Source organism: Vanellus vanellus (assembly GCF_965231255.1).
Source record: "Vanellus vanellus genome assembly, chromosome: 7".
Lineage (NCBI taxonomy): Eukaryota > Metazoa > Chordata > Aves > Charadriiformes > Charadriidae > Vanellus > Vanellus vanellus.
In genome coordinates this window covers 19213639-19236165 of record NC_138912.1, presented here as the reverse complement: position 1 = coordinate 19236165, position 22527 = coordinate 19213639, and the positions used below count along the sequence as shown (strand labels likewise).

At 36.1% G+C, this 22527-nt stretch overlaps 1 protein-coding gene across 1 annotated transcript in view; it reads left to right on the top strand.

Moving 5' to 3' along the window:
* TNKS2 (tankyrase 2) overlaps nucleotides 1-22155 on the top strand; it is a gene marked incomplete at its 5' end in the record, with an annotated part of 37629 nt that extends 15474 nt beyond the window's left edge. Inside the window, 17 exons of the mRNA XM_082486326.1 lie at nucleotides 229-400; nucleotides 1110-1189; nucleotides 1623-1768; nucleotides 2189-2354; nucleotides 2650-2869; nucleotides 3505-3614; nucleotides 4338-4526; nucleotides 5409-5661; nucleotides 6306-6388; nucleotides 6990-7110; nucleotides 9605-9702; nucleotides 10339-10413; nucleotides 11413-11518; nucleotides 13113-13299; nucleotides 14680-14836; nucleotides 15121-17035; nucleotides 18369-22155. Coding sequence (XP_082342452.1) covers nucleotides 229-400; nucleotides 1110-1189; nucleotides 1623-1768; nucleotides 2189-2354; nucleotides 2650-2869; nucleotides 3505-3614; nucleotides 4338-4526; nucleotides 5409-5661; nucleotides 6306-6388; nucleotides 6990-7110; nucleotides 9605-9702; nucleotides 10339-10413; nucleotides 11413-11518; nucleotides 13113-13299; nucleotides 14680-14836; nucleotides 15121-15183 — 2226 coding nt within the window. The 3' untranslated portion in view covers nucleotides 15184-17035; nucleotides 18369-22155. The remainder of the gene's footprint in view (nucleotides 1-228; nucleotides 401-1109; nucleotides 1190-1622; nucleotides 1769-2188; nucleotides 2355-2649; nucleotides 2870-3504; nucleotides 3615-4337; nucleotides 4527-5408; nucleotides 5662-6305; nucleotides 6389-6989; nucleotides 7111-9604; nucleotides 9703-10338; nucleotides 10414-11412; nucleotides 11519-13112; nucleotides 13300-14679; nucleotides 14837-15120; nucleotides 17036-18368) is intronic.
* Nucleotides 22156-22527: the final 372 nt, after the last annotated feature.

Below are 22527 nucleotides of genomic sequence, written 5' to 3'. Positions count from 1 at the left end.
CATGCCTCTAAAAGGGGGCCATTCTTCCTCAGTAAATGTAGTTACAACTTCATGAACTGCTTTTGTTTAAATTTTATCTTTTGAAATGTCATGACCTTTTAGAAATATGCTGAATATGTTCTTTTAATTCAGCTAAGTAGAATACTTGTGAAACTCTCCCAGTCGGCAATGAAAACAGCTTTAATGCTAAGTTTTGATGGTGGTATTTCTTGTCTGTGTTATTTTTAGGTTAATGCATTAGATAATCTTGGCCAGACCTCTCTTCATAGAGCAGCACACTGTGGTCATCTTCAGACATGCAGGTTGCTGTTGAGTTCTGGATGCGATCCTTCCATTGTGTCTCTGCAGGGCTTTACAGCCTTACAAATGGGGACTGAAAGTGTGCAACAGCTGCTACAAGGTACAGTTGATTTATTCACGGTCCACTTCTGAAGTAATGTGGTACTTCGTTTTACTTGACATCTCAAGTGTGGTCAAGAGGTAATAGTGAACACAAATCCAAAAAACATACTTTCTGCAAAAGACAGTACTGAGTAATGGGGTTGTGCAGTTCTTATTCCATAACCACGTGCACAGGGAGGGCGCCTACTCTAGGTGTAGTTAACAATATCATTTACTCTCTGGTATTCAGCTACACAGATTGTCAGAGATGCTCAGAATATTTAATGGTATAGCCACCTGGAATAGTTTTGGAAAAATCCAGATTTAGGGAGGATCTTCTAATTAGAAAATAAGTTTCGAAAGCAAAAAATGACTGCTTTGGAATTGTGAGCAGAGGGAATAGGGTACATGGATTTTTCAAGAGTAAGGTTTGGATACTATACACATAGGTAAGCTTCTTGATACAGTCTAATTCTGAAATGGAAATAAGAATCTTTAGTTGGTTCCACAGTACTTCAAACTGGATAGGTAGCATGTTGCTAAAGGCAACTTTGCAAACACTGTTAGAGCTAATAGCTACAGTTGTAGATAGTAAGAAAAAATAAAACTTGTCTATAGTTGGTTATCTTTTCCTAAGGGAAATCCTTGAAATACTCAAATGATTTACTCTTAACAAATTCCTTCAAGTACATACACTTACCTGTCATGTAACCTCATTTATTTTGCAGAAGGTATCCCATTAGGTAATTCTGATGCGGATCGACAGTTGCTGGAGGCTGCAAAGGCTGGAGATGTGGATACTGTAAAAGTAAGTTTAAACCTGTCTATAAATAAGAGGGAATCATATCCCAAACTATAATTTCTCAAAACAAGCAATCAAACAGCCCTTTGATGACTGCCTTAGAGTTGTAATCCCTGTCCTAAAACCTTTGTATTGCACAAATATTACAGATGACAAAATGTAACGTTCACCACCTCAGGAAGTTTGTCTTATGTAAAAAGCGTAAATAAGAAGTCACAGGTGTGGATTTGGGAGCAGGGAGTATTTAATTATTTTTTTTTTCTTGGGACACAATATGTGAAAAGTAAAGGTTTTATATAAAAATAAATGATTAAAAAACCCTTTCTTTTTAATGAAAACAATTCTTCAAAATTAGGTGTCTATAACAACATTTTATGGCTAAATTAAGTCTGCCAACACTATATATAGTGATGTATGTTTTGTTTTGGGGTTTTCACAGAAACTATGTACTGTTCAAAGTGTGAACTGCAGAGATATTGAAGGACGTCAGTCTACACCACTTCATTTTGCAGCTGGATATAATAGGGTATCTGTTGTCGAATATCTTCTTCAGCACGGAGCTGATGTGCATGCAAAAGATAAGGGGTAAATACTCATGTATATTTTCTTGGCAATTGTAATTGCTGATATCTGTCACCTCTTGAATATTGCTAGCAGGTAAGCATCCCATCTTTCTTCAGCCATTCAATTCTTTTTGATTTCTATGGAAAGTTCTGTTAGAATGAAGATGTTCAGAATATCCACAAAAGTATTTTGCAGTACTTAGGGCCAGAGAAATTGTCTCATGTTTTTACTTCTCTTCACTGCCACTGCTGATTGCATTTTTACCGCTTTGACAGTAGGTATTCCTACTGTACTAGACTATTGTGGAAATTTGAAAAAAAAAAAAAAAGTTTTTGTTATGGTTTGATTGTTGAAGGTGCATTGTGCTTTAAGTTTATATCACTTTGTGAAAAAAGACCAAATTTTTAAAGAGAACTTTTCCCTTTTTTTGATTGTTTCCAGAGGACTTGTCCCTTTACATAATGCTTGCTCATATGGTCACTATGAAGTTGCAGAATTGCTGGTTAAACATGGTGCAGTTGTCAACGTAGCTGACTTGTGGAAATTCACTCCCTTGCATGAAGCTGCAGCAAAAGGAAAATACGAGATTTGCAAACTCCTGCTACAGGTATTACATATACTGGAGAGAGGTTACCTTTTCTTTCCTTTCTTGTTCAGTCTGAAATGCGATTGGACTTTTTTGAGAAATTGATTTGTGGTTTCTAAATGATTATAGTTAACTATGTTTTCAGTAAAAGGTATAATACTAGCAAGTATGTTGTCCTTTCTCACACAGTAAATGGAAGGCTCTCTCTGAAGGATTCAAATATGTGTCAGAATATTTGCTCAATAAGGTATAAAATGCCTAATGCCCAATGCGTTTATTTTACTTACATGCTTACGACCTTTTTTGATGTGCACAGCATGGAGCTGACCCTACAAAGAAAAACAGAGATGGAAATACTCCTCTAGACCTAGTTAAAGATGGTGATACTGATATTCAAGACTTACTTAGAGGAGATGCAGCTCTACTAGATGCTGCAAAGAAAGGTTGTTTGGCCCGAGTGAAAAAGCTGTGTTCACCTGACAATGTCAATTGTCGGGACACACAAGGACGGCATTCAACACCACTCCATTTAGCAGGTCAGTGTTTTAATTAACTGGTTTGATTGGAGTTCTTAGTTACTGTGGCTGAACTTTCTATGTCTAAGCACGTTTAAAGTGTAGCCTCAAGCTAGAGGATTCTGTATTTTCTCTTTACAAAAAAAGTATTTTATGCATAATAATCTTACGGTTCTCTTCTAAACTGCTTAATGACTTTAATTTCCTATTCTCTCTAGCCAAAGAGGATCTTTTATTGTTTAGAATCACAGAATCATAGAATGGTTTAGAGTTGGAAAGGACCTTGAAGATCGAGTTCCAACCCCCCTGCCTTAGGCAGGGACACCTCCCACTAGACCAGGTTGCCCAAGGCCACGTCCAGCCTGGCCTTGAACACCTCTAGGGATGGGGCCTCAACAACCTCTCTGGGCGACCTGTTCCAGTGCCTTACAACCCTTAGAGTAAAAAATTTCTTCCTTTTAGTGACAGAGGTTTTAAAACTACTAAATACTCTTAAATAGGGTGAAGCTGTCTTCACCAATAGATAATACGCTGCTTTCACCAGGATTGACATTTTAACTTTCAAGTAATTTAAATGAATTATTACTTCTCTACAGTCTGTTGAGGATTTTTTTTTTAGTATGTTCTATTTATTCTGTCCTTTTGCAACCTTTCAGCTGGTTACAACAATTTGGAGGTTGCAGAGTACCTGTTACAACACGGAGCAGATGTGAATGCACAGGATAAAGGAGGTTTGATTCCTCTGCATAATGCGGCATCTTATGGGGTAAATATCTCAAACTTTCTGAAGCTTTATTTATTTAAAAAAAAAAGTGATACATCTCATGGACAACATTGTGAGCCAGTACTGTCTAGAAAGCTTTTGCCATTGACTTGTAATGTAATCTTATTTGTAAAACACACACAAAAAAAAAAATTCAGTCATAGTCAGTTCATTGTATAGGTGAAGACTCTCTTGAATTTGTAAAGTCGTGGTTGGAGTTTACAGAATTCAGTTTTCTGAGCATGAATGCTTAGAAAGCCAACAGCCTGAAAAGTAGTCCGTAAAATGTGTTTCCTTACCTGTGCCAGTCAATTTTTATCAGCAAGATCTCATTTTCACTTATTTGTCTGATACTGAGACAGTAATTGTTTTTGTGGACTTCATGGATCTTTGTGCTTGGATCAAGTCTTTAATCAAAACAATTGGAGTATTTTCCAAACTGGAAGTTCAAATTCAGGCGCTTTTTTTCCTTCAGATTCCCAGGGATTTGGGATTCCGTTGTAGTCTGTCCTTTTTTCATAAGAGAAGAAATCTTAACTTTTTACTCTTCTGTTATAGGTGAGGAAGAAAACACCTTGTTTTAATCCTTTTTTTAATCATAATTAAAACGTAATTGTATTCTAAGAAAATTCAGAATGAGGATTACAGAGAAGTATCAGTAATAGTTCTGAGTTAGTTTAATACACTGTGGTACTGTGAAATTTAACAGGTGTGTTTATTTTCCAGCATGTTGATGTAGCAGCTTTACTTATAAAGTATAACGCATGTGTGAATGCTACGGACAAATGGGCTTTCACACCTCTGCATGAAGCAGCCCAGAAAGGAAGGACGCAGCTTTGTGCCTTGTTACTGGCACACGGGGCTGATCCTACTCTGAAAAACCAGGAAGGACAAACACCATTGGATCTGGTCACTGTAAGTGATGATGCTCTTGGGAATTCCGTACTTACCTGCCATTTGTGGCAGCTCAATTAAGAACTATCCTTTAAAAAAAATATATAGTAATATGGCAACTTCTGCAAAATTTAAAATACTGCGGTTTCTCTGTTGTTTATACATGCCTGGTAAGAAAACTCAGTAGAGCCTTTATAAACCTTCTTTATTTTCATACTCAAGGCTTCTTATTTCAGGATGGAGTGGGGAAAAAAAACAACCGCCAACAAAAGGAATTCATGCTTATAATTTGATGCTTTTAATTTGGTACTTACAGTTTGACTAATAACAAAAACTGTGGCAATAAAACATGACCAAACTTTGTAGCAACGTAAATTCAGGAAACTTTATGGCTGTTAAGTGTTTGGGGTTTTTTTTAAATATTATAATACAGTTCAGAGCTACACTCACAGTAACTGTTTTGCTTCATAAATAATGGTTGCCAATAGAAGCTTTTGTTTGTTTTTCCTAGAAAATGAATTCTGTTTAACTGTCTCTAAAGTTCTTTTAGAAATATTGACATCTACTTTTTATCATATTATAGCTTTTATTTATAAACATTTTTACGGTTTCATGTATGCTGTTGGTGCAAAAGGCCGTTTATAAACTGCATTGTAAAATGCATATTTTTCCAACGTTCATTTATTTATTTTGCAGTATACCTTCGAAGTCTGTAATAATGATAATACATTCCAGGAAAAAAAGCATTGTGTAAAAGCAGTCCTGAGTAATGTGCTCTGGGCAATCCTGCTTTAGCAGGGGAGTTGGACTAGATGATCTCTAGAGGTCCCTTCCAACTCTGATAACTCTGTGATTCTGTGAAAAGTGTTCCTCTGTCTTAATAAATTGTTTTCTCCTATTTAGGCAGATGATGTCAGCGCATTACTGACAGCAGCAATGCCTCCCTCCGCCTTACCGACTTGCTACAAACCTCAGGTTATAAGTGTGTCTCAGACTACAGGTTCTACAAGTGATTCCCTGTCTTCTGTTCCATCCAGTCCATCCAGTCTGTCTGCTGCAAGTAGTCTTGACAACTTGTCGGGTAGTTTTTCTGAACTTCCATCTGTTGTTGGTACAAACAGTGCAGAGGGAGCTACTGTTCTGGAGAAAAAAGAAGGTGAGGCTTTCTCAGTTAGGAATGAATAACATTTTCTACCATATGGTAAAAACAATACACAAGTGTGAAGTTTCCCGCAGATGCACGCAGCTACTATGACGTGTGCAGTATTCCTATTCCTTATGATGTATGTCGTTAATGAGGGACAGAGGTCCAAGAGTCTTGCAGTATAAGATTTTAGTACTTTCCCCTTACAGAATCTTTAGAATGTTCCTTTTTGCTGCACAGAACCAAAGTGGCGAATTGTGTTTAAAAAGAGAAGTCAAATGAAATTTGGCTCCATACCAAGCAGTTTTTTACTACAAACTTTATGTAGTTTCTAAGAGGCTATTCTTAGATCAGGTATCTTGAAAAGGTTACTTCTGTAATGTTTTAATTCTCAAAATATTTTCTGTTTAAACATGCATTTGTGGTAGCTGGTTAGTTGCATAGATCATGGGAGCACAAAGACTGCTCTTGGGAGAGATAGAAATCTTAGAGTACTAGAGTAAGTTAAGTAATAGTTGCCCCTGGTTAGTGATACAGATATTTATTCCCCATTGTCAGAAGACCAGGAATTTCTGTCTCTCATTATTGAGAGATCTGTATATTTTAATTTACAATACATGTATGAATGTTCATTTTGAGTTTTTCTTCTTAACCAGTTTCAGGTGTAGATTTTAGCATAAATCAGTTTGTGCGGAACCTTGGCCTTGAACATCTAATTGACATATTTGAGAGAGAACAGGTAAGTAGCTATATTTATTTCGAGACACTAAGCTAGAAAGCAAGGGAATAAATACTGACTGTTTAGAATAACATACTGAGGCGGATTTAAAATGAGTGAATGTCAAAAGGAGTGGAATGAAAGAAAGGAGTGTAATGATTTTTTTTAGTTGATATATACTATATATATTAAAACATATGTATATATAAAAACTGGTGGCAATAATGTCTGTATCTGTTTGAGAGTGTAGACATGTTTCCTTTCAGTAGTATGAATGGTGGATTAAGTAAGTAGTCAGTGTTGATTAGCAATGTCTGGGTTTGTTTCTGTTGGCTTGAATACATCTAGACAATTGCATTTCTCAATCAGAAACATGATCCTTGAAAGCAATATGAATTACATGATTATAGTTCGTAGCACATTTATTTAGAGACAAAAGTTTGGAGAAAACAGTTGAGTAAAAATAAAGTATGAGAATAATACGCTAAAGCCTCCAATGTTCATGTTCTTTTCACACTTGCTTTTTATCTCAACTATTGTGAGGTATATTTTCACTGTCATTGGCAGCTGTTCTAGTCTGTTTATGCTGTTGTACAAAATAATGGTGTTGCTTTCATTATAGATAACACTGGATGTATTGGTTGAAATGGGACACAAGGAATTGAAGGAAATTGGAATTAATGCTTATGGCCATAGGCATAAAATCATTAAAGGAGTTGAAAGACTCATTTCTGGACAGCAAGGTATATACTTGTTTCAAATTATTATATAATGTTGCCTTTATAGAATCCATTTTTCTAAATGCTTTCGATTATGCCAAGTTGTATCTCATTAAAAAGAACTGATAAAACTTGTACTAGAAAATGGTACTCCAATTGATAAGGATATCTTCTGACTTGAAACTTAAGTGCTTTCATTTGTGCTGTAAATTACTGTGAATCTTTCCTTTCAGTTCTCTAATCTTTTCTTTTCTTTGTGGTCACTATTTCGTGTTTACTTAGGTCCGAAGTGTAGATCTAGTGCAAAATGATTGTAAGCTTTTTGAGGTGGGCAGTGTTTATCTTTATTGGAGCACTCCGGAGAGCAGAGCACATTCTCTGTTGATGGGTTAGGGCCTGTTATGTACTGTTCCATTGGGTTCTGCAAAAGATTTCTGTGTTTACACTCTCAGAAAGGCAGCTGAAATTCTTATATATACTTCCCTTTAAAAATACAGTTGTTGTGCTTCCAGTGAACCAAAATTAACATAATTGCTTTGTCTAACAGCTTCAGCTTGTATTGAAGTTTATGTTAAAGCCTCTTTAATTGTGCAGCACTGTTGATACCAGCACAATCCTGGGAATAGTATGCTTCATTCAACTATGGCTGTATAAGAGACAAAAAAAAAAAAAAACACAAACCTTTTTTTCCTCCTTGTCTCACTGAAACATCACTTACTATTGTTTTGCTGTGTTTCATAGAAATTGGATAGATTAGTTAGAATTGGTAGGACTTTTCCCCTCTTGAGACACCATCTGTGAATTCTCATTCTAAAATCTGCACTCCGTATTAATGAGAGTCATTATCCCAAGTTCTAAATTATTTTTTTTGCTCCTTTAAACACTATTAACCAACCTTTAAGGTAATCCTTTTCCTAGTAATGAAGTATTAAAGCGAATCTTCATAATTTTCTCATCAGATGCTTTTTGACAGATTCATTGAGTATTTTGGATAGAAGTTACTTTTAAGGTATTTCAGCCTCATGTCCTGTTTAAGTTCTATGTTTACACAACTAGTAATGATATACTGGTTTTGCCTTCCAAGTAGGACTATGTATTTTTAAGCGTATGTGTATCTGTACAGATTTCAATATGTCTGTATATAGACAGAATGCCAACCATCTAAATTCTTCACTGCTCCCACCCCCATTCTTTCTAGACTCTTGCTGTCTTGCCATAAAAGGCTTGACGTTTTCATTTGTAACATTAACCACTTAAGTACTTAAAATGAATATTTCAACAGCTCAATTTTTTTTCTAGGGTGTGCTTTTGGGGAAGGGAGGATTGTTGTCATTTGGTTGTTTTGTCAATTTTCTATATCTTGCTGTTGTGCTCTTACACTCAAGTATGTTTGCATTCGTATTTTGACATCTCTTTATGAACACAGTATAGCCATTATTTCGAGGTTTATAGGGCTTTTGTGGAAGTGCTTTATTTTGGTGCTTTCTTGCCAGAATTTCATGTTCCTGAACACTCTATTCCAGTTGGACACTGCTAACCTGAGGTTCCTGACTGTGGATTAATCTCTTAATTTCCCTTTTTCCCACATCATTCCTTTCTAGAGAGATTATGACAAACCCAGTATCTAACTCTGGTCACCTGGTAGTTGTCTGGGAAGGCCGTGGGCAAAAACACACCTCTCATACACTGTCTTTGTATTCTTATGTCCAGTAATTACATTCTCATTACTTGCCAGTTGTGATTGGAGTCTGTATGTAAATTGGCAATGGATTCTGTGTAAAATTCCAGATTTTTTTTTTTGGCATATTTGGTATGATAAAGAACTTTCCTTTAAGCATTCAATATCAGGCTCAGGCCTTTTAGGTTCACAGACTACCTTAGTTCTTCTGTCAGCTCTTTCTGCATGATCCAGGGGAAAAGTATTCTTATGGAATTAGCGCTTCAAGTCAATTCTCTTGTTTGTGATGCCATTGCCATCAGCAGTCATGGACCCTGTACAGGGACAGGTTGCTCACTGGTTCACTGCCTAGGGTTGAAATGAACTCTTACGTAAGCAACTACTTACATATAGTTTCCCTGTCGCGTACATCTGAGCTAAGCACAGATAAATGGGTTAGTGCGTCTGAAATGTTTATTCTTTTTGAGAGAGTGATTGATTAGTATCCATAGATCAATGAAAATGATTGCTGTTGATCTTCATCCAGACCCAGCTGCTGTGCTTCTCATGGCATTTATAGTGTGTGCATGGTAATGTATGGGTAAAAGTTAAACAGAGGTGCTGAAAAAGTTTGTTTGAAACTAATGAAATGATTTGAGGGATCGCACTTTGACATCTGCAAAACTGTACGTGGCTGATGGAAGGCAATTAAAGTCATTGGTAATCTCTGCCTTCCTTAGCAGCTAAACTGAGTTTTGAGAAAATGGTTCCTTTAAAAAGAAAAATCTCTTACTGGTTATCATTCCAAATCAACAGTCTTAAAGCAGTTTCTGAAACTGTTGTGTTTTGTAATATTCACAGGACTTAACCCATACCTGACTCTAAATACTGCTGGTAGTGGAACTATTCTCATAGATCTTTCCACTGAAGATAAGGAATTTCAATCAGTAGAAGAAGAGGTATGCCTTCCTTTGTAGTCTCTCAGTATTGTTATTTCGACTAAAGAAGTAGATAAAGTAGTATTGCTAGACAATTTAACGGTGCAATAAACATCTCTGAGTCTAAGAAAAACTTGCATAAGGATACTCCAGATTTTCAACTTTGCACCACTTATAATCTGTGCTCGTGACATCCATAATTTTTTCTTATATTATTACAGCTTGTAGTATTTTTAAAACCTCTGCTATATAGAAAAGCTTTTTGACATAACATATAAATTCTATACTACCAATGGCCTGTCTGTTAATACACAGCTTTAAGTCAGTTTGTTGCGAAGTGTCATAATCGCGCAGAAAAAAAATTCTGAAGAAGCAATATTTTAAATAGGTTAATGACAATCTTTGTCAATTTGAAAGCTAGACCTTGGACTATTCAACATATGGCTTTTTTTTTTTTTTTTAAAAATGTTAAACCTGTTCATGTGCATCCACAAAATCTGCCATTACTTAACATAGTCATTGCCTAAAAATTCCATGTATGTTTTTTTATTTTTCTAAGACAGAATTAGTTCTTTTGATTATTTGACTGTGTGAAGGATATGTGTTTTCAATGTGTGCTGAAGCAAACTGATCCTCCTTAAAATTCTCAATCTTCAGATGCAGAGTACTGTCCGAGAGCATAGAGATGGAGGACATGCTGGCGGAGTCTTCAATAGATACAACATCTTAAAGGTAGCTGTTTTATTTTTATGGTCAATGTTTACAACTTTAAGAGTTTTGACTGTAAATAAAATGTCCAGAAAATGTTCTATATGTGTTTGTTGAGTTCCATAATGTGATAAGATGTGCCGTTCTGAGACATGCACAGGAAAATTCAAAAAGTAAGATTATATGGAAAAACTGCTTATGAGGGAATAGTCATTAAGAAATTTTATGAGAAATTGACATAGCAGGACCCACAGAAAACTGCAGGATGTTTGAAGAAAGAGACAGAAGGGTTTATAGGAAACAAAAGGTTTCTGTTGAGGGAATGGCAGGGGAAAAAACAGCAAGAAGTGAAAGCAAAACTCTTGAAGTCTGGTAATAAGGGTACCTATTTTGGCTTGCTTTTAAAAAAGAAGCTTAGAACACCAGGCAGTAGACAACTTTGCTTTAAATAATTCAGTGGAATTTTGGTTTCCATTCATATTGTTTTTCCGGAAGAAATGGTCCTTTTCATTAAAATGATAGAGATTTTGATTTGCAAGTAAGTACTACTAAGTTTTATTCTGAACTGATGTAACAGTTTTCCCAGTAGAACTAATATGCTATATCTACACACATAATTTAGTTTCTTTTAAAAGCATTCTAGAAGTCTTGATGGGAAGACACTTCTTAATTTTACTGGATGATCTTTTTACTAGTGGTTTGGCATCAAGTGATACTGGAGTGATGCTCCAGTAGAACTGTGACTAAGCCTGCTAAATTTAAACTAAGTAGTATTGCTCAACAAATATTTAAAATTAATTGATTCTTAATTAAGCATATAATTATGATTTACTTAAGTTACGCTACAACTTCTGCAGGATAGGTTAGAGAATTTGTATTGAATTTAGTTCTAAGGAAAGTATTCTTGTTTAAGTGGCAATGTAAGTGTACTGTGGTAAAGCTGCTATAGGTTAAACATCTGTCAAGTAAAGCAAACCGAAGTTTTCAGTTTCAGGATGGAACTTACATTTTTTACTGTTTCAGATTCAGAAAGTGTGCAACAAAAAACTATGGGAAAGGTATACTCACAGGAGGAAAGAGGTCTCTGAAGAGAATCATAACCATGCTAACGAAAGGATGCTGTTTCATGGTGAGATATTGAGATGCACCTTGTGAATTTGTTTCACCATCAACACTTTTTATTGGAGGGTTTCTGCTAGCTCAAATAAAGTAAATTTTCTCAATGGAAATAGGTTCTAGGTTTTGCATTAATTTTATATGAACAAGTGTATGTATATGTCACAATGAGGGCATATAACACACTGCATCTTTCTTCTGAAATTTGCGTCTCCTTGTCTCTCCCTAAAGGAGACTTCAAAGTTCGAAGTGAAAACATTTTAGCAATTATGAATGGAGACTGAGGGGCGTGGCTTCTCCTTGGTTAAGCTAATTCTGTTTTATCAGCTGTATGAACAAAATGATTAAGAGTTAAACTTTATTCTGCGATAGGTTGTTTTGGGGTTTGGGGTGGGATTTTTTTGCTTTCTTGTTTTTACAATTTGATAATTTAGTTCTTGTTCATCATTCCAGAAGAGATAGCTTATAATTAGCAAATTAAAGCCAATTGAAGTCTCTCCTGTGCACAAATACGTGGTTTGTCCTGACGAGCAAATTAAGTGAGTTCACGGTATATCCTTACAATGAGAGCTTCATAGTTCCCAACATAATGCATTACTGTTGGAAGCAGCAATAACACAATAATTAACTGCTTGCCCAAACTTGTAGATATCTAAATCCTGTCTTTTGACTGTGGTCTGTACCCCTGTAAGAGGAAGTGGCCTCTTAATGGAATGACCTGTCTTTAAAGGAAAGTCTTTCAAATTAGTTAGATAATAACAAAATTATCCCTGGAACAAAGCAATTTAATGCCTTATGAGTGTTGGAGGGGGGTTATTTAAGTCTTTATATGTTTTTTTTTAAGCATTAACATATGTCTTTAACCAGATGCCATTTGCAGAAGATGACAAGCAATTGTCATAGGTCTTTTTCATTCTCATCTGGAATGTTGTTCTGCTTCATGTATGGTTTTATCATCTTTAGGCTGGAGGATAAGGCTTTGCATTATTTTCACTGTAATTCTCAATGTAACTGAAATGCCATGTTCTCTTAGAACAGCTTTTCTCTAAAGGTGCTTTCATATTTATATATACTGTTATAAAAATCCTTACTAAAAAATCCTGCACTTTTGGTGAAAATTAATAGGTGTCAGGTGTCTTGAGATGGAGAATCCAACCATTTTGAACAGACTATTCTTTAAGGCTAAATTTTATGATCATTGCAAGTAAATAAATATAGGTTTACAATTATTGCTATGTAAATGCAATCTACTTAGTGTTAGGAAGAAGACAGGATTTGTGTAGCAATGCATTCAATGAATCTTGGTTAGAATAAAGCTTTGCCAAAGGAAGTGCAGATTCATAGAGCCTTCTCTCGCAGCAGGAGTTGTCTCAGATATTATCCTTCGTAAATCTTTGTTAAAAATGTACACTTACCAGCTACTGTCATTTGTAAAATACCTCTAGCAAATTGCCTGTGTAAATCTAAGGTCAGAATTTCTGGAGATTGATTTCCTTGTATGTGTAGGAAAAACTGTACAAACAAGACTTTGGGAATGGATGACTGAAATGTGACACATACAGTATACAGATTTTTGTATTTTCAATATTTTACTTCCTTTCTCTTAGGCTCCCCGTTTGTGAATGCAATCATTCACAAGGGCTTTGATGAGAGACATGCCTATATAGGCGGCATGTTTGGAGCTGGGATTTATTTTGCTGAAAATTCTTCCAAAAGCAATCAGTATGTGTATGGAATTGGAGGTGGCACTGGATGTCCAATTCACAAAGATAGATCTTGTTACGTTTGCCACAGGTAAGTCATTCAAAAGAATCTGATTTTGCCTTTGTATATGGTCTTACAGACCATAAGTCAGCAGAGTCTCTCTCTCTGAAGAAAGATTTGCTTGGTAACCAAACCTTCTCAGCGTTCTCTATATGCTGGGCCTCAGAGAGACTTTCAGAAAACTTTGATGTTTAAGTCTTAAGGAACCTCTGACTATCTTCAGTGCATTTAACCAAACCTTTGTCCTTAACTTACTGTAAAAATCAGACTTAGGTAGCTAGAGAGTGAAGAGGATCTGCTAGTCACTTGTGTGAAAGATTGCAGCAATATGAGAGTTTAGTCCATTGCCTGTTACAGAGGGAGGAGAAAATCAGTGATATTCAGATGCTGTATTTCTTTGAGGAGGATGTACTTTGTAACAGTCAGCCCCCACATCACTGCTGTTTCACACACTGAAATATAGACTTCATGGAGTTAATTGCGGTAGCGGCCATCATTTCAACCGGGAGAATATTTTGTGTGTTTGTGTGCATGCTGTTTTGCATTGGTATCACAGGGATAAGGTCGTTCTTCCAGTTTCCTTCCTTGAGTCTCTGGCCCTTTTCATATTGCTTACCCTTTTCTGGCACTCTCAAATAATCTTCTCGAGTTATAGAGGATGTCAGAGTCTTTTCATGCTTTCTAAAGTTTTGAATAAGAAGGTTTTTTTAATTTGTCATCTGCGAAGAGTTAGAAAAGCAAAAGTCTTGGCTGAGCAAAATGGTACATAACATTGATCTACAAAAATGCTGAGATTCCATTGCCATTGCAGTAGTACATATGTAAAGAAATAAGTACCCTTGTTCTGTCTTTTTATAATGAAAACAACATGACATACTGACAAATGCTAGTATGAGGTATTTTGTGTTGACCTAGAGTTTGCACTTGGCCTTGATGTTGATTTGGCTGTCAGATACAAATCTAGTGTTAGAACACATGTGAATTATGTTGTTTGTATGAGAGATGGGGGGGCATCCTCAGAAAACTTAAAAAAAAAAAAAAAAAAAAAAAAAAAAAAAACCACAAGCAAAAAAAACCCCAAAACAAACAAAAAAAAAAAACCCCAAACCATGAAAAGGTAGTGACAGCCTTTGAGTACATTGTTAAGCATGCTGTTTCCAGTAGTTAAGATAAACGTTTTTTGATGTAATTACCAACTCTTTCCTCAGGCTAAAGAGCTTTTCCAAGGGGAGCATCACTTTTGTACTTCAAAACACAACCTCAAAATTTTGTGAAATATAAGGAGTGACTAAAGTGACTTTAAAGTTTGACTGTTCTCCTCAAGTAAAAGTTTCAAATTACAAAGGTAGTCTTTCTGGCTTTTTTCACAAGCATTTTGTATTCATGATCCTTTTTCCCTTTTTAACACAGGCAACTGCTGTTTTGCCGTGTAACACTGGGCAAGTCTTTCCTGCAGTTCAGTGCTATGAAAATGGCTCATTCTCCCCCAGGACATCACTCAGTTACTGGGCGACCCAGTGTAAATGGATTGGCATTGGCAGAATATGTCATTTACAGAGGGGAGCAGGTAAACAGCTTTTTGGTTTGTTTTCTTCAGACATTTTTATTTTAAAGGTGTGTAACGTGTTGGGTTTTTTCTTACTTTGAAGGTGCTAGGCCTTTCTTTTGCATGAAAACAAACTCCAGCTGTTGTTGCAGGTGAAAGGATCCATGTTTCCTGAATGCTCCAGGCATTATACCTTTGACATTTTGCCTTTTTTTTCTTTGGCATTTTTTCCCCTGTCTAGCAAACATTCTGAATTTATCCAGAAAACAAAATCATAATAAATAATACGTGTGTGACTCTTTCAGGCTTATCCAGAATACTTGATTACTTACCAGATTATGAAACCTGAAGCCGCCACTGAAGCTTAAGACAAATTACTTGTGGGAAACCATCAGACGTTGGATGCAAACATACCAATGGCTGCCATCCTGTTAATTAAGAGTTGTTGAAAAAATTTCATCCACAGGTGGTGTGGTAGCAAATGTGAACAAAATATACCATTTTTTGACTTGATAAAGCTTTAATAATGTACAGTATGTTTTTCTAAAATTTCAGAAATGTCCTCTTTTTCAGCACTTTAACAGATACCATTCCAGGTGTAAACTGGGGTTTGGCTGTACTTAAATTATAAAAAAAAATTAACTTGAGACAATGGTTTTATACAGTACTGCATTGAAATTTAGCAGAAATTGTAATGCTCTATACAGGAACTCATTTTACTAATACTGTGTTCTTTAAAACACTGCATTTACACTGAAAATGTTTTCGTTTGTAAAACTGTAAATAAGAGCTTTTGTACTAGCCTGGTATTTATTTACATTGCTTTGTAATATAAGTGTTTTAGAACTGCAACCTTGTACAAAATGTTTTTTCCCAGATGTTGGTTTGTTCATCTGTGTCTTCTCATGCACAATAGATTTGAAAAGCCAATTTTTTTTCAGGGTTTATCACTTATTTGTGAGGGAGAAAGCAAATTTTATCTGAAGAGGTTTAGAAATATCCAATTTTAGATGGAATATGCAAATTTTTTGTTCTGTGTTTTTATTTATGAAATATACATTCTTGAGAACGATGGGCTATGAAAATAGAATGTTCCAGCTGAATACTAAAGTGTTTTTCCACCTGCTTCCTAGAGTTCCATTTTATTTCTGTAAAATGTCTTCTGAAGGTTTTTATTTAACTATAGGTATAGTTAACCTGTATCCTCACTTCAAGGCTGATAGACCTTGCAAGTTACAGTTTTAGTAAATTATTTTCTTTGAATATAGTTGGAAAATTAACCTCAAGGAGGTCTGTCTTGCGTTCTTCTTGCTTACATTTAAGCCGGGAAGTTAAATAGTTTATTCCTAATACGAGGGCAAACAACTTGGCCTTTTTTGTATGTTTATTTCAGTACATTAATCTGCCTGTTGGTGCCCTCAGGATACGAGTATTGCGAGGTGGAAATGTTAAAAACCATCCTGTCATCACCTGTGTTTCTTCCATGTTAACGTTCAAGCTGTAGTTGAAGCAGGTGCGTAGAAGTGTGTTTATCTGCAGTGCTTTTGGCTGAGTGGAACTGGTCGGGGTGCAAGGTTCTGCTCCCGGTGCTCGGCCAGCTGGGCGAGCAGCGTATAAGCGGCATGAGCAGCTCTTCCATGGCAGCAGCTGCCTTTGGTAGCCCGGATAAGACCCCTTGGGTGGAGGAAGAGTACAAATGGTACAACCCCCTGTTCCAGTCTCATTCGGGGTTACTGAATGCACTGATCAGTTCAGTCAGCCCTACCGTAGCTCTCTTGTGCATTCTGCTTCTCTTCCATCTGCAGTTTTTACCTACATATTTCAAAAATATGTAAATACAGATTATAGTTCATTTGGGGTTAAAGTGGTTAGGAGTATATTTTAGTTGTTTTATATTTCTACGTACAGGACACTGTCCCAGAAGACAATTTGTTTGCAGGGCATGTTATCATACCATGGTTTTAAATGTAGTAACTGGTCAAGATAATGAAATTGTTTTGCTGATGTGGTGGTTATGTGATTATGCTCTATGTAAAAATGTATTGAACCTTACCCAGTTATGTGGGGAATCTGAATAATAAGATTGCATAACTCTTGCAGAAAGTAACATTGAATATGAATAAAAAAAGGCTTTGATTTTTTTAGGTACTTTCTCCCGGCATGTTGCCTGTTCCTTAGGTATAGTAATGCTGGAATTGGTGTTCCTGCAAAATCTGTTAAGTATGTTTAAAACTTTTTTGTTATTGCTAAACTGCTTCATTCTCTATGAATGATCACTTAATGTCTTGTAAAATATTGTGGTATGATAGCATTTTAAGTGGTACCACAACGTTGGTTTTGTCTGTTTGGGGATTTTTTGAGCTGTTTTTTTTGCATGACATACCTTGCACTCTGAAGATGGAAGCTGTAATGATTTGATAATACTGACTATTGAGGTGAACCTTTAATCTCTTGTGCAATTAGTTCTGCTTTACTCATCTTAAAGTGTCTTTACATGTACTGTATAACATTCCATATCCATTTAACACTAAATAAATCTAATACACTGTTTTTTTGGTAGCATGGGAGTAATTACAGACGTAGTATGTCAACCCATTGTTTTAAATGTAAGCATGCACTATACTATAACAAACTACATCATTAGAGGGGAAATTAATTGCATTAAATAGGAAAGCTTTTAATGTGGGTGAAAAACTGTAAATACTGTGGAAAACTATGGTTTGGTATACAGCTAACAGCTTTAGCTACCAGTGAAAACGTTTTGGAAATAAATCTAGAAGTAAGCTTCAATTTATGCAACTCCATTGTATGGTCCAAAACTGAAAAAGAAAACTGCCTTACGTTGGTTTTGTAAAATGAAAAGTAACCTGAAAATTCTTACCTTTCAGATAACTGCATAGGGAGCAGTATGATATGTACATGAGCACCAACAAAAGTAGTGCTTAGATCACTTGTAGTATCACAGCAAGCAAAAATTTTATTTTAGTAGGACCACTTATGTGGTAGGAGGTTTCCAAAACCAGACTTGTATACAAGGTTTAAATAGGTATGAGCACTAGAGGGCAGAAAAGCAAATGTTTAGTAAGATCGAGGGTGATGAGAATCTTTAAATTACCTTGGGAGTACAACTTCTAATAAAATTGTTGGAATTTTCAGAAGCAATCTAGGTTTTAAAACATTAAAATTTAACTTTCCATTCTGCATTAGTTTTTTAAACTTTTAAGTTATTAGTATAAAAACAACTGCAACTAAGCAAATTGAAAATGTTATGTTTTTTTCTTAAAAGTTAAGTCATAACTTAGGTCTTAGAAATTAAAAAAATAATTTAGCCAGACTCTTCTGTCATATGTAACTGAAAAACGAGATTATACGTACAATGCATGTTCAAGAGGTATGTTGGCACTAATTTTGCATGGAAATAACTGTATAAAAGGAGTTGCCCCTGTCTTTTCTACCCTGAACTTGCTCATTAAACCCCATGCTGTGTGTGTATACATATGTGTGTATATATGAGTACACACACATACTTGCTCACTCTCACTTTATTCACCAGGAAAAAAGTGAAAAAAGTGACTGTTCCAGCAGACCACCATTGTCAGTGAAGAGCAGCCTAGGAGCCATTTCCCCTTCTTCTGCCGATCTCCTGAACTTAATGTAATACAACAGGTTTTGGAAACAACAACAGAATTCCATGGGTGGCTTGCCTTCTGCCCTCTTGTTAAAAAAGTATAAAGGCTTAATTTGTACTCATCTAACGCAACAACACTGCAAAGGCTGCTTTCTCACCTTCAGCCAGCTGGAAAATCAGACTGCCTGAGGTCTGCCCCTCCGTGGTTCCTGGAGCTGTGCTTTTCCTGCACCCATTGAAGTTGCAATAGGAGGTGGAGAAGGTGTCAGCAAGGGAAGTGCTATAGTCCAGGGTGCGGAGGGAGGTCTGTGCCCCTCTCTGCCCCTCTCCAGCAAGCGTAAGCAGTGGTACTTGTGAGAGTATCAAGGGGTTTCTTCCCCCGGCCTGTGGCTCCCTAGATCAGAAAAAGTTGCCAGCAGCCACAACAGAATGCAAGATAAAAAGAAAAAGCATGTAGACGGCGGGTTTGTAGTTATCTTGTTCTGCCCTAAAAAGGGGCACGGTTGGTAACTGAGAGAAGACAGGAGGGGAGAGATGATAAAAGAACTAATAACTTGTAAAGAAAGGAAGGCAAGTTCTACAAGCACTGAAAAGTTATGATAGGAATAACTAATATAATTATTAGGAATGGCCAAGATAATCATGGTACATCAACTTCCAAACTTATGTTTGAGTAAAAACAGAAAACAAGTGTTGATGTGTAGGCATTACAGGAATTTCAAAATAGCTCTTCTTGAGAAGAACGCATGTTTAGGAGGAGAAAGTTGCAGCCAATTCAAAACTTTAGCATTAGACCTGGGAAATAATGTGTGCAAGAAAAAGAAATAAGATTTAAAAACTGAAGGCAAATGTTGTGTACAATAGTTCTTAAAAACATGGGTTTTGAAGCATTGATTATCAGAGACAAGCTGGAAAACCACAGTAGATAGCACACCAGTAAATTGAAGTCTGTCACATTAAATCATCTACCTGGATTCTCTCTAGTGGTAGGATGTATATGGGGAGGTGGGGGTGGGGATTTAAATGCAACCAGAAAATTCAGAGGAGGAAGTGGAGGTCAGGTCCATCTCTCCATCTGTAATCTTGATAAAACTGCTAAATTTATTCAGCCACAACTCAAGTATGTTTCAGCTGGGGTCTTAATGGGTAGCAGCGAAGGGGATTGTGATGGTTTCTTATATGGTCCAATTGGAGTGTACCTGATGCCCTTGCACAAGGCATGTGCAGTGACACAGCTAAGGGGAACACTCACTTGCAAAGTTTTTACGTTAGGACCATTAAGAGTTTTCAAAAGGTCATAGGAGTAGTATTTGCAAGCCTTAATATTTAAAATAGATGTAAATTGATTAAGGAGCAAAAGAAAATGCACTAGTGGCTAAGAACGTATGATGGAGAATTTTATAGTTGGGAAAGCAGCTTCATGTCAGGTGATGATACTGTTTACAGATGTAGGCTGGTACGCGTGGGAAAGGATTAATATTGAATGGTGAAACTAATAGAAATAGCTTGAGAAATGGACTTGAAAACTGTCACTTATTTCTGGGCTAGTGGTGTATGGCTTTATGTTGTCTAGCTGCTCTTCAAAAAGGTAATGTTTTCCAGCAATATATTTCAAAGCTTATTTCACAACAAGAAATGTATTCAGTGTTGTGAGGCAGTGGGCATTATAGATCCATAGATGGGTGCAGAAGTAGAGCTTCTTACTAGCCTGATAAAGCAGCAGGTAAATAAATTAAGCAAGTAAATGGGATTGGCGTGTAAGTAGAACTGAAATTACATAAAGGAAAAAATTGATTTTGTTGCAAAAATGAGTAACAGTAAATGAATTGGCATATATAATACTTATGGTCCAACTGAGCAGGATATTACATCTAATAGTTTTTAATTATTGATGTATTCAAAGTGGAAGCTGACAGCAGTTACATTAAGTATTGTATTAATTAATGATAGAATGAACTACCAAGCAGTCCAAAAGTGTAATCTTAAAATAAATAAATCTCTGTGTGATCACCAATGCCTGATAGATAGTGGTTCCCTATTTAGAAGTATTTTACTGAGGAATTGCAAACGTGCAATAGAATAAGTTAGATTTGGGTTGGTATTAAAGGGCTTCATTTTGAATAATAAATATTCATTAGAGCACTCATTTTCATAAAGTCTAATTCAGGATTTGGGGAGAGAACTACTTAAGGGAAAGAACCTACTTAGCTGTTACTAAAACCTAAAGATTTATAAATAAACAAAAACTATATAAATAAGGGCAGTTTCACAGGTAGCCTAGTCCCAGTAATAACGAGGCCCCTGAAGCACGTAGTATAAGTGTTATTTAATGCAAATATTCTAAAACCAGTAGTCGAACAAAGAAATCTGACTTCAAAATAAAGGGACTGATTCTAAAGCTTGTTTCAAAAGATTAGGAATGTGAAAATGCGCTAGAAGCTGCAAAAACATAGGCTTTAAGAGAATAAAATGTTCTGTTGGGACTAGAGCTCTATAAATGGTGAACAGGTTAGCGTGTTATGAGTAAGATGGATCTCTAAAGGTGCAGAACAGACCTTGGAAAAAAAAAATAAAAGGGCTTAAAAAAAGGGGAGTGGGGGGATTGACAGCGTCTCGGAGTGGTGGCGGATATGTTAACAGAGAAAACGCAGTCAGTGGTGTACCAGGAGGTCTGAAAAAGCCTACACAAAATTAAAATGAAAGGCACTAAGTGTCTTGGTAAGGAGACAACAATAGAGAAAAGTGGTGAAAAGTAAGTCAAATTGCTGAATTTCTGAAATAAAAAAACTTTTAAGGTGAACCTTCTATCCAGTTTCCTATTTATGTGTGCCACGTAGTAAACATTTTAAGTATCTTTAAAAGCCTCTGAGAGTTTGTGTAATCGGACTGGAAACGCGAGGGGGTAGCAGGACGATGAGCTGGTGCGAGCACATCTCGGGCAACCCGCCACAGCAGCGCAGGGCAGAATAGTCCCGGGGGGGGAATTCGAATGGGAATAACCTGATGTGGATGGGATTGGACAAAAAAAATGTGCCAACCCGCTCTTTTTATGTAGTTGTGTATTAGACCATATTGCAAGGCACCACTTCTGAGATATCACCTGCTTTTAAAGGTTCGCTGAATCAATTATAATTTCAGAAACACCTAATAAAAAGAACAGGTGTTTGTAAAATACAAGAAAGACATAATAGTAATTTCAGACCTGGACCAATTAAAAGGAATGTTTCACACTTAATGTAAACGGAAAGGTTTATTCACAGGTATGCTTTAAAACCAGTTTTGGAGTGTTTTATATGTGTAAGTACCTTATGTCTGCTGTAGGGAAACAGTCCAGCAGAAGTACTGAAATCATGACAATAATTTGCAAGAGATATGAGAACCTGGTACATGTGGCAACTTTTAATAGCCAAGGGCTCGTACAAAATAGTCCGTAAATGAATAGTTACGGCTTTAGGTATGCCGGCTTTCTGCCTTCTGAGAATTCCCTCCCCATTCCCAGAAAATGCCAGCTTTTCAGTAAAGGAGTTTAACAAAATGTGTAAGTTAAGTATTTCATATACCAAGTTTTGGTTGTGTTTATTTTTTTTGAAAAGAGAAAAGAGTAATGATGTGATGTTGTACAATTAATAGCTTTAATATTATTAATTGTGTAATAGGGTGCATTGTTATGTATTACAGATGTTTTATTGCAATATCAATAAATAACATATTTTCCTTTAAGAAACAGAAAAAAAAACCTTTTTAAAATAATGCTTAATATGTCTCCTTCACTGGACTGATTTTACAGTACAGATTTTGGGGAGTTTCTGGTTCAGCATCTTCAACCTACTTGAAATACTGTTAAAATAGTGGGTTTGGAGTCGCTGACCTATCAGTTTTAGCATAATGAATTTTCTCATGTCTATAAACACAATGAAATTGCATTTATTTGCCTCAGAATTCTGTTATTCCCAGAAAAAAATAATTAGAACTATATTTATGCATACCCTAATTCAGCAATACAGGCATTTTAAGGTTATTAACCAGAACGTTTGCCTTCTCAAACTCAGACACAATTCATTCTCCCCTGATGTATCTAATTCTA